The sequence below is a fragment of the Pezoporus wallicus genome, unplaced genomic scaffold (assembly GCF_028554395.1).
Source record: "Pezoporus wallicus isolate ANWC-B61680 ecotype Strahan unplaced genomic scaffold, APGP_CSIRO_Pwel_v1 contig_7351, whole genome shotgun sequence".
Taxonomy (NCBI): domain Eukaryota; kingdom Metazoa; phylum Chordata; class Aves; order Psittaciformes; family Psittacidae; genus Pezoporus; species Pezoporus wallicus.
Genome location: NW_026642420.1, coordinates 768,883 through 779,897, shown reverse-complemented (window position 1 = coordinate 779,897; position 11,015 = coordinate 768,883). Strand labels below are relative to the sequence as shown.

The following is an 11,015-nucleotide window of genomic DNA, read 5'->3' as shown; positions in this document are numbered from 1 at the left end:
GTCTCCAGCTGCATTATAGAGTACAAAGGTTAATAAACCACCAGTATCCACAGTTAACAAACCAGTGCAATTTCAGATCTTCACACACAGGTCAGTGGGTGTGGAGCAGGACAGCCAACACCTCACCCCTCCTATGTGTAATCATGGCAGAAGGGTATGGAAAGACCACTCAGGACATGGGATATAGATGATCAAGTTTTTACTATTGTGTGGAACAAAATGAACATCAGAAAAACTGCCCTCTGCACCCCCAGGCTTGACGGCCAGTGTCAGCCCACACACACTCCAGCATTACAAGCTGTACCTGAGCAAACACACCCTGAACATCTGCAGCATCCAGTATGTCCCAGCAGAGACCTTCACTGAGGCTGATACACAAGGGAAGAGGCAAGTGCTGACACAGAGCACCCACTCGCTCTAACCTTCCAAAATGCCTGTTTCCATGCTAGTTGCCATCTACTCCCTGCTTGTGTGTAGGGATCTTGTGTGACTTCAGGGGACCTGCTCACAAGCTGTCCTATTTTTCACACCAATAGTCACAGCCTTCACCTTGAGCAAGCATAGTGGCAGCCGCTCCAGCTGGAATGGTCAAAAACTGGGCACAGGGCACACAACCCTTGGGAGCTGCAGTGTGCTGGTCATACCAGCATTAAAGTGATTGACAGGGAGGGCCCAGGTTCTAGTTTAACCCTCTCACGTGGAAATTGTGTGGGTCTCACTTTCTCCGTGGGGGTGAGTCACACTGGGTTTGGGTGCAGGGATTTGACATCTTTTCAACATGTACAGCACATACACAAAACTATAACACTGCACTCGGTGTCTTCCCCATCCATCTCTGGTGTCTCACCCCCCTGAAGGAGGGTACCCACACTCAAATTCTAGGCTTTTCGTATTTAACATTGTTTACAACTACTAATCTACTGTAAGGGACAGCAGCAAGGAAATGGATCTGGTAACTGCCACAAGGGGAGAAAAAGAGTAGAAAAACTACATTAAGTTCCCCCCCCCCCCCCCCCGTGAAGGGCAATAAGAGAAGTTGGAGAACTTGCGTGGCTCAACACACCAAGGCCTAGAGGGATCTAGAAGAGTAATTCATGATCCAAACTAGCGCCAGCCAGAAAATCTCAGCTCTGAAACACTTTTTAATGCAGTCCCAGAAAATCCAGAACAGAAAATCCCCTCTGAGGAATTAAACCACTACCCACTAATAGTATTTGTACAAACCCAAATGCATTTTTTGTTACATGAATACATCAAGTTTTCTATGGACTACAAAACATTCTGTGGTCTTCAAGACTGACATAAGCTTCCAATACAACTCTGACCTGCTGTGTGTTTGTGAGGAGGCCACCACCGCTTTTTGGAGTAACAAGAAATTCCATGAGATGACAGCAACAAAGAATGATTCAGCATAAACTGTGAAACCTCTTTAAACTGTGTTTCAAACTACCACTTCTAGTAGGTGCAAAGCATTCCGATTTCATCTTGCCTTCATTGTGATCTAGCAGAAAGTGAAACACCAGGTTTTCCATGGTGACTCTCAGGTGTGCAAGGGGACAAGGTGAGGTGGCCCTAAACCACTTTCTGTGTCTAAATACTTGGGACTCCAATTCCTCTGTTACCACACCGAGGTAGGAGGTACAATTTACACCCTTGCGTAGTCACAAAGTCAGTGAGGGTCTCTGAGAGGGAGGTCGGAGATGCCATAAGGCACTTACATGCCAGATCAGTGCAGGCCATCAGTTCTCATACTGTGCATCCATCAAAACCACCAACACCCTCACCCCTTACAATACAGAAGGGGAATTTTCACAGCTTTGATTGGTTTTGGTAGAGATATGAATACTAAGCCCATGGCCAGAGGGCTGAGCCAAAGAAATGAAGCTAGGAAGGGATTACTGGCATCTCACCCACCTCCTGACGCCTGGCACTGATGTAGCAGGTAGAGCCAGATTGTCAAAGGCAACTGGGAAAGGAGAAATGGGATTTCAAGTGCAACCAGACATGAGGATTAAAAAGCTCCTGTTCTGCTTTCAGTGAGCCTCTGCTTCACAGCAGCATGCTTTCACACCACATGCTTCATGATGAGAACATTCTCAAATTGCACACACACAGCTCTTTTTTTGGGGTCTGTTCTCACTGTGTCCTGAGGCTACTCAGGCACATCCTGGGCTACTTCCCATGACATTCACAAAGCAGTTCTCCCGCACAAGCTCAGGCCTCAGAGCAGGCAGATTTTTGTACAGGGAAGGCTCAGAATGTTTTGTTTTTTTTTGTCACAAGAGACTAAACACCATGAAGCTGCTTCCCCTTTGACGTCCAAAGAACACAGGCAAGAGTCTTCTCTTCACATTCCCCCAAACAACCCCAGAAACCATCATCAGCTACAACCATTTCTTGTCACCTCTCTCTGCAGCCCATCCCCTACAAGGGACTTGTTGAGTACTGTTGCATGAGCTGCTCATGGCAGGGATTGCAGACATGCTCGGGGTTGATACTAGATGGGAGGGGCAGCTCATTCACTGAGCAGGCTTCACAGAAGATGCCACCACAGTTCTTGCAGATGTTCTGGAAGGCAGGAAGAGAATAGAGGAATAGAGATGCTCAAGACATGACCAACAAAAAAAAACCTTACATTTCCTCTCATGAATATTCAGTCAACCCAAATCTTCTGCTGGGTTAGAGAAACGCTTCACAGCTCCACCGTGGAGTGGAGCACTCCCACTGAACACCCTTTTTGGTAACTCCTGTAATCCCTCTAGATTCGCACTAAAGCAGTGAGGAAAGCAAGAGGGGCTTAGCCACAAAAAAAGAGACTAAAAATAAGAATAAGGCAAGGTGGCAAGTGGAGAAATTAGAACTGTACCACTGCCTATTCTCACTTCCCATTGGTCCCCGAGGACCCCACTTAGCTGAAAAGGGAAGAAGGAAAAACAAACCACTGAACACCAAGCAGACTGAGGAGCCCTCAATCAAGCACTGTTCAACAACTTTAAGTGTAAAGTGGAGCTCACAACAGGGCTCATTTCCTTGTCCCAGGTCACCAGCAGGAAAACTGCACTACTGAAATGAAAATCGGAGGAAACAGTGTCACCATACGACAGGGACCACGAGTCCTTGAAGTTACCTTTCTTTTACTCCGGCTGCTTTCCTCCTGGCAGAGCTGGCAAATCTCAGCATTTCCAGGTCCTGAGAGCTGCTCCTAAACCCCAAGTAAAAACCAAGACATTCTGCTTTATGTGCTACTTTACACAGCACCTGTGTTAAAGCTCTGCAGCTGATCCACATCGTAGAACAGGGAGGAAGGTTTCACGTACTCATGTGTTTAACCCCCTCTATTCACAGCACATCATGCATTGGCAGGATCATCTACAGTCACACTGGCTACACCACACGGCAGACAGGGAATCACAGCACGGCTGTGGGAACCAAGGACCATGCAGCTCTGTTTTCAGGCCAGTGTCAGGCTGCTGGCCCAGCATCAAGGTGGGAAATCAACACCTTTTTCATTGTGAACAAGAGCTGACACGCACAGCAATGTTTTTTCTACTAGGGAACAATAGCTTCTATGGACTCTAAAGCCAAATTCTCATCAAGGCAAAACCCAAGGGCAAACTTCGGGGTATTTGGGGAGGGAAGATGCTGCAGTGACCCAGGAGCTCCCTCAGCACCCTTGTCCCTTCAAGTATTTCAGTGCAAGAAAAAGAATCACCAACCTGCTCTTCCTGCATGCTGCTCAGTAACCTGCAAGAGAAGAACATCATCACCTGGAGCTGGTACTTCACTCATTGCATCATTTCAGAAAAACATCTGGACCATCAGAGAATTCCTCATCCTTTTTTTTTTACATCCTACCCACACAGAACTTTGGGTTTGTCTCTTCAAAACCACACTGCCATGGCTGCTTGAACAAGAGATGAGGCCTTTATAAGCTTTGTCAAACAGCAAGGCAGAGCGGCAGGATGTGACTGGTGCTGTTTAGACATCCAGCACACCTGGCTAAATGGGAAGAGCTGTAGAAAAACTAGTAAAATACCTTCAGAAAGGGAGAAGTTTATAGAAAAGACTGTTTCGATGGTATAAACACAGTTTAAACCTAGTTTTAAACTTGTTGCTGCAAAATGTTTGAGCCTCTCTAGCTGCTGCAAACAGGCAGTGGTAATGGATTTAGATCCAGGTACAGCTAAGAATCATGCTATCTGAACTTGATCTTCATACAACCATCTTCTTGAAAATTATTTTGATTCTCTTTCTCCAGCAGCTTCTCTTCTGTTCCAGAAGCCACAGCTTATTACCTACAAACACCACTGACCCACCAACCCTTCTCCTTTCCCTCACCAACAGAAAGGCTTACAAAACGCTCATTGAGTAAGAACAATTGATCAAGAGCAGGTTTATAGACACAAATTGAAATAGAACTGGGAGAGAGACCGAGCTTTTCAGATCCAGAAGGGCTGAGGGCAAGCAGTAGAACCTCCTCCTTCCCTTTGAGTGTTATGAAAAAGCAGCAGAGACCTCAACAAAGGGCATGAGGTTGAAAATCTTTTTAAGAAAGGGGAGCCGCACTATTACAAACTTCCCATTAGCACAGAAATCAGCGAAGGGGAAGCAGGACTTAAAAAAGGAGAAGGCAAAAAGGAGATTTCCTTTCTTTCATACTTGTGTGTCAGGACACTGTTCCCTCTTAGCGACTGTTTCAGTTTAGCATTTTCTTCCTGGATTTTGAGCTTCCCATCCTGCCAAAAGGAAACATTTACCCATCAGTTGAACTGTGTGATGATTCCAGTTTCACCCCTGCCATACTGCAAAGGGAGACTTTACCTTGCTATTTTGGGAATACCGATCCGCCCCTCCTTGGCACAGAAGTGTCTTTGGACACTATGAGAAGGCACATACACACCCATCCACCCTACATAGTTTACTTTCTTTTGCTGTGATCAAAAAGCTGACTTCATATTTTAGAGATGGACTCTTCAACAGGTCCAATGACCTCCTTTTGCTAGAAGGTACAAGAAACTTCACAGTCACTATTGCTTATGTTAACAGCAGAGGCAGAAGAGGCAGATGGGCTGAACAGGCTTTTTAAAGACACTTCCACTGCATCAAGCACCGCCTACAAGTTTTGTGGCAACAGGGGCATCCATTCTGCAATCACTTTTTTTGTACCTTGGCTCACTGAAGCAGCCCAGGGGAGCCCAGTGAAGGCAACTCTCAAGGGCAGCAGCACACATGGGAATTGCTGATACAGCCTCTGTTATTACTTCACAGTTCTCACAGTTACAAGTTTTGTTCTCCAGAACAACTGTTTTACTGCCAGTCCCCAGCAGAAAAGCCTGATTTGCTCTGCAGAAAAAGCTCCAGAGCGGATTTTAGCTTTCAAAGGCAAACTTCCTACTAAAAAGGGAGTTTCACTTGGGAACTATGAGGTCTGCTCTCGAGATGAACACTGCCCTTTGTTTTAAAACCACCAAATTCACTAATGGGCAGCACTAAAAGAACAGTGAAAAGTAATCTGTGATGCCCTTGAGAGAATTTTGCCTTCTAAATTTTACTATCCATTTCTTTTGGGAGAATTTCCCTTCTAAAACAAAAAATAGAAGCATGGAAACTTGCTTTTCATCAGATGTAAGGTGTACAGCATCTCTCCTGCTGTATTACCCTTGGTTTTATTCATCTAGTGAAGACAAACCGCAATTACTACCAAAACCTTGCCAGGTACCCAGCCTGGAAGAGGAAACCAGTGTTCTTGCAATTTTTTTGGTGAGGCTCAACTCAGGAACAGCCTATTTAGTGTGTGTAAACAAATGTTCCAAAGCTCCCTTTGTTGTACTATATTAATATTACGTACTTATTGCCCAACAAAGCTCAGGAACAGCAAACGAGCAAAATGGAACTCCAAACACAAGCCAAAAATACAAGTTATCTTACCTGCCTGAGCCAAGACTTTGTGCCTTTTTTGTTTTCTTGGCTGCTTTGGTGACTGTGTGACCATCTGTCCCTTTCCCGCTTCAGTTCTAGTTCTAGGTGGCTCCTAGAATATCGAGGTGGAATTGTGAACAAAGGCTATGGTTTTCTAACGCTTGACATTGAAACATAATGAACTATTTAACCCTCTCTTCACATTAAAGAAACTGAACCCCAACTCAGGAGCTGAAAACTGCCTCTGAATAACAACTTGTCTGTGTGTTAAGTGTGTTAAGCCATAATATGTCAGGATGGATAATCTAGACGTTCGTCATCTAATTCCAGTTTTGAGGGAAATAAACCTCTTGACTACGTCTGGAAGTCCTGAAACAATACTTACTTCTTCATCTGTTACAGAGCTGTCAATATGCACCTTTTTTCAAAAAGACGTTCTTCAGCACATCAGCTGCTACAGGATGAAAGCCAACATCTTTAACCATTTCCCAAAGCTATCCACATGGGATTGATGGACTGTTACCCCCTAAGAGCTGTGGCAATTCTTCTGACACCTCACCTGAAAATGGAGCTTAGTCCTCACGGAACAACTGTAGGCTCCTCACCAGAAGTGCTCTGCAGCCTCTGGTCTAGCCTAACCTGTACTAAGGGATGACACGTGCTGCTTCAAGACTGCCAAGCAGCCTAGGCTTTGGTGTCAGTCCCATGCACCATGTGCAGTGGTGCATCAAGCCAGAGGGAAGAAAAATGTGTCTGAGTGCAGCACATTCATATTTGGGAAAACAACTCATCAGTGGTCAAGAACATCTGAGGTCCCTGACGCAGTCTGAAGGAGGCTCAAGAAGAGCACAACTCTAAATCTATCTGTGGATCATAGAATCACAGTTTGGTTTGGGTTAGAAGGGACCTTAAAGCTCATCTAGTTCCAACTTCCTGCCATGGACAGGGACAGCTTCCACAAGACCAGGTTGCTCCAAGCCCTGTCCAACCTTCCCTTGAACACTGCCAGATCAAGGAGGAGCCTTCACTCTGGGCCACCAGAAAGCTCAGAACCTCCATGACTGCCTGCGTGGAACACCAACAAAGCTCTCTGTGCACATAGACCGTAAGGGACCAAAGCACTAGAAACTCTGTTTTCTGAAATCATTCCAAGTGAAACACAGTAGCTGCCATAGGGAATGATCCCTGCTCTGAAATCAGATCCTAGAAACTGAGTATCTGCTGGTAAAAGTAGCAGCAAGACTTGTACTACAAAACGTTCAGAATCCTCTTTGATATTTAAACCAGCATTATCCATTATTACCCTTGTTCATCTCCATACCACTCCGACAGTTGCTGAAATAACTCGTTATGACTACAGCTGCATTAATTCCATAGCCCAACTGAACTGAGTTAAGCTGGTGGAGACTTAGACCCAGCAACGAACACTTGCCTATGTTGATGCTTAAACCAACTGAGGAAGTTCTTGTTTATAACTGGATTTACAACCAACACTACCACAAAAAGCCCCATCTCCTCTTAAAGGAATGTAATTCAAGCAAGACTGCCCACATCCCACTGCAGCACCCTCCAGCAACTCCCTGCTGTAGAACCTCAGCTAAATAAAGCAGTACAGCCTCCTGGTAAAGGAGGCTCAATCATTTTCATACTTTCTTTGCCACTTAGCTTGAGAAAAAGTCCAGCTGATGTAAAAATAGACCAGTTTGCATATGCAGAGAAGATGCCTTCCCCCTTTATAACCAAGAACACTGCTAAGCTCACCCACACACACCCAGGACCTCACACAAATCTGTGATAAAAGCCATTTGCTGGTTTTCTGGGGAGCCTCTGTATCTTTTTGAACAAGGAAACAAAAAGCTGTGCCAGGAGGGGAGCAGGGGATGAAAATAAAATGAAAGCACACAGCAATGCTTTTCCACAATTCATCCCAGTAACCTTGCAACAAACTAAAGATGTGTCATGGCTGCAGAAGGAGACACTCTTCTATTTTAAGATAGATAAGAGGATTTAGCTGTTTTCCCAATACTCGTAAATGGATGACACTGCAGGGGAAAATAGGACCCTAAAGCTCATCCAGTTCCAATTCCCTGCCATGGGCAGGGACACCTTCCACTAGACCAGGTTGCTCCAAGCCCTGTCAAGCCTGGCCTTGAGCACTGCCAAGGATGGGGCAGCCACAGCTTCTCTGGGCAACCTGTGACAGTGCCTCAGCACCCCCACAGGGAAAAACTTCTTCCTGAGATCTCAATTTCCCCTCTGTCAGTTTAAAGCATTTCACCTCCTCATAGTTAACACCTGCTTGGCATCTAACACACCATGTGTCTTTCTCCACCTCAACCCCCTCTCTTTGCCATCACTCTGCCTGCTTTCTACTAAGGACAGCCCAAAAAAGAGGTTGGAAAATGGTCTCTTCACCGCTGCCTGGAGAGCTCTTCCACTTCGAGCTGGAGGCTGTTGATTTTGTCCCCAAACTCCTGCTTGAAGAGGCGGTTGTCTTGCTCGGCCAACTGACGGTCCTTCTCTGACTGTCGCAATCTGGATTTGAGCCACATGAACTTGTGATAAAAAACAAAAGCCATGGTGGGGAGGAAGACTGAGTTTAACCAACAAATAAAACACCCAGTGAAAAGGTAAAGCCAAAAAAAAAAAGAAAAAAAAAAAAGGAATGATAAAATCAATGGGAAGGAGGAAAATATTTTAAAGAAAAGTAAAACGTAGGTGAATCAGGCAGAAGCTCTGATTTTCAATAGTTTTTATTCTATTACTACAGTTTACAGCCATTAGATGAAAAACATAAAACAACACTTTTATCCAGATTCAAAGCAAACCTCAAGTACACAGAATTTTAAGTCCAATTTGATTTTAATGTACGTTACATTTCAGCTCTACACGTGTAACTGGAACTTGCAACATAGGTTAGCTACTCTATTGAGAATTAGTGCATTTTCCTGGTCTCTTCCATGGACTGACACAAGGCATTAGTATACCAAAGCATTTCCACTCTGGGCCTGACAACAGAAAAGGCCAGATCCTTAATTCTGCCTTATTTTAGCATTATTGTGACAACAAACCCAGCACAACCCCTTAATTCCACAGAAATCTGAGGAAGAGCAGGTGAGTTAACTGTTCTAATCAGCAACTTGGATACCTTGATGAAAGCCTCCACCTTTTAATTATTATTTTATTATCCTCCAGGTAGTTAAAATGAGTTTCTAGTTAAAGGTTATTAAAGGTTAACTTTATATTTCCAAGCACACTACTTGGGCATAACAGAGAGATTTCAAATGGGGTCTCCAAGTCTGCTTGTGTCCCTTAAATAAGCCAAGTGATGGTACACATTTATGTACAGTAGGACTGGGCTGAGCCTCACTGATTTTAAACATACCTAGTGAGGATCAATAGGGCTTCTTTCTCCTGTTGCGTTTCAGTTACATCTGCCACCTAGTACCCCAAAGAGCGCTATCCCACAGAAAAAAGGGAGAACTGGCATCAAAGAATTTTTACAGTCATCTCACCACAGCAAAAAACCCTTATTCAATACAGAAACCACCCAGATATGATCTTCTTGAAAGCAAAGAATAATCTCAAGGAGCACTTATAGCATAAGGCCTGTGGCAGGCCAGCATGGTGAACTTCTGTGGCCCCAGGCATGAGAATTATTAGTTTCTAATAGTCCCAGCTACAGTTATTTAAAGTTTTACACTGGGGTGTTAAATTGGCAATTATTTTTCCTATCAAGAGCTGATTCCCAAGCTTTAGCTGTTTTTCCATTAGCAAATTCCATTTGTATTGAGCAAGAAAATCTCCCCAAGCAAATGAAAGAAGTGCGATAGTAAAATGTAACTCTTCCTTTTTAACCACTAGCTACTCAGACAAGGAATGGTCAAGTACCAAATTACCATTTCCGCTCCCCACCATTGCGCATTTTGTTCCTTTCTTCTATTTTTATTTTATGCTTTTGTTTCTTTTAAATTCTAGAGTAAGAAGATCAGATTTTTGTTTTTAAAAATGTAACTTCCCTTCCTAGGAAGAGGAAAGACCTATCAAAACACCTCTCCTCAGCTTCCTTCAGTTGGGAAGAACCTCAATGCACATCTAGCAGGATTCATGGCAGAGGTAGAAGGCAAGGCAATGCAAAGATAAGGAGGTTTCCACTGAACTTACCACTCTATCATGTTACTCTAAGACACCTAGCTACTAATCCTGGACACATGGAGTTTAAAGGAATAAGGAGAAGTCCCCACCCTCCCACCAAGTCACTAAGGCAAAATTGTTGCAAGCAGTCTTGTTTACAAGAGGGCTGGTCTTCACGGTGATGATCTATCGCATCTCGGACTTGGGGCTGAACCCACACAACAGAAGTGAACAGGGAACGGCTTGGGCTACGCACACAACTACTTTCAACAACTTCCAGGGATGCATTTTTTTCATCTACTGCACAAAAAGGGGAACACAGAAAACTATTTGATTTCCCAGAGCTGGCCAATCTGACAGCGGCTTGACCAACGCGCCTAGAATCCGTAACGGTTGAAGACTTGTGCTGCTGTATACGGTGTGCATCACCAGGGTGTACAGAGCCACAGATCTCCCATTCCTTATGCTTTCCTGGTGTGTTTACTGGCCAACTCATTGGTACTTTAACATGGTTTAAAGGGCAAAGTTAGGGATTTTTATACCTGACTCTAAATCTCTGAAAAAAAAACTCACTGATTTTAAAAATTCAGCAAATTCCAAACCAACTTTAGGTGACAATTAACATTTTAACAGTTGCTTTTAGCAATTTGCAAGTTCTCCCCTCATAAAGGAGTTCTGATGTCAGAGCTGTGAGGTGACCAGACATAAAAATGTCTAATGATGCTTCTGGATCAGTTTGTTTGCTGCACTATTTAAGGTTTTTGCCTGTTTCACCAAATCCTTTTCACTGTTTAAGTAAGTCAGAAGGAGGGTGATGATAAAAAAAGGAAAATAAGAACAGCAAGAGAAAGAGAGTAGATAAATTAGCTGAGTAGGTATAATAAAACATTTCAAAATACACATTTTCTACAAACAAAATGACTTTTTTTATAAACAACCACTCAAAATATAATCCTTAAAAT

At 43.9% G+C, this 11,015-nt stretch overlaps 1 protein-coding gene across 9 annotated transcripts in view; it reads right to left on the bottom strand.

The window, feature by feature from the left end:
- Positions 1-1,662: 1,662 nt before the first annotated feature.
- Positions 1,663-11,015, bottom strand: part of RUFY3 (RUN and FYVE domain containing 3) — a 45,892-nt gene continuing 36,539 nt past the window's right edge. For 5 of the 9 annotated variants that reach the window (XM_057429966.1, XM_057429967.1, XM_057429968.1 and 2 more), the window contains 6 exons: positions 8,335-8,454; positions 5,929-6,031; positions 4,660-4,736; positions 3,717-3,744; positions 3,128-3,202; positions 1,663-2,568 (listed from right to left, as the gene is read on the bottom strand). In XM_057429966.1, the coding sequence (XP_057285949.1) occupies positions 2,425-2,568; positions 3,128-3,202; positions 3,717-3,744; positions 4,660-4,736; positions 5,929-6,031; positions 8,335-8,454 (547 nt within the window). In that variant the 3' untranslated portion in view covers positions 1,663-2,424. Of the gene's footprint in view, positions 2,569-3,127; positions 3,203-3,716; positions 3,745-4,659; positions 4,737-5,928; positions 6,032-8,334; positions 8,475-8,656; positions 10,841-11,015 lie in introns of those variants that run through there. The other 4 variants (XM_057429972.1, XM_057429974.1, XM_057429973.1 and 1 more) reach the window with 2 other exon arrangements.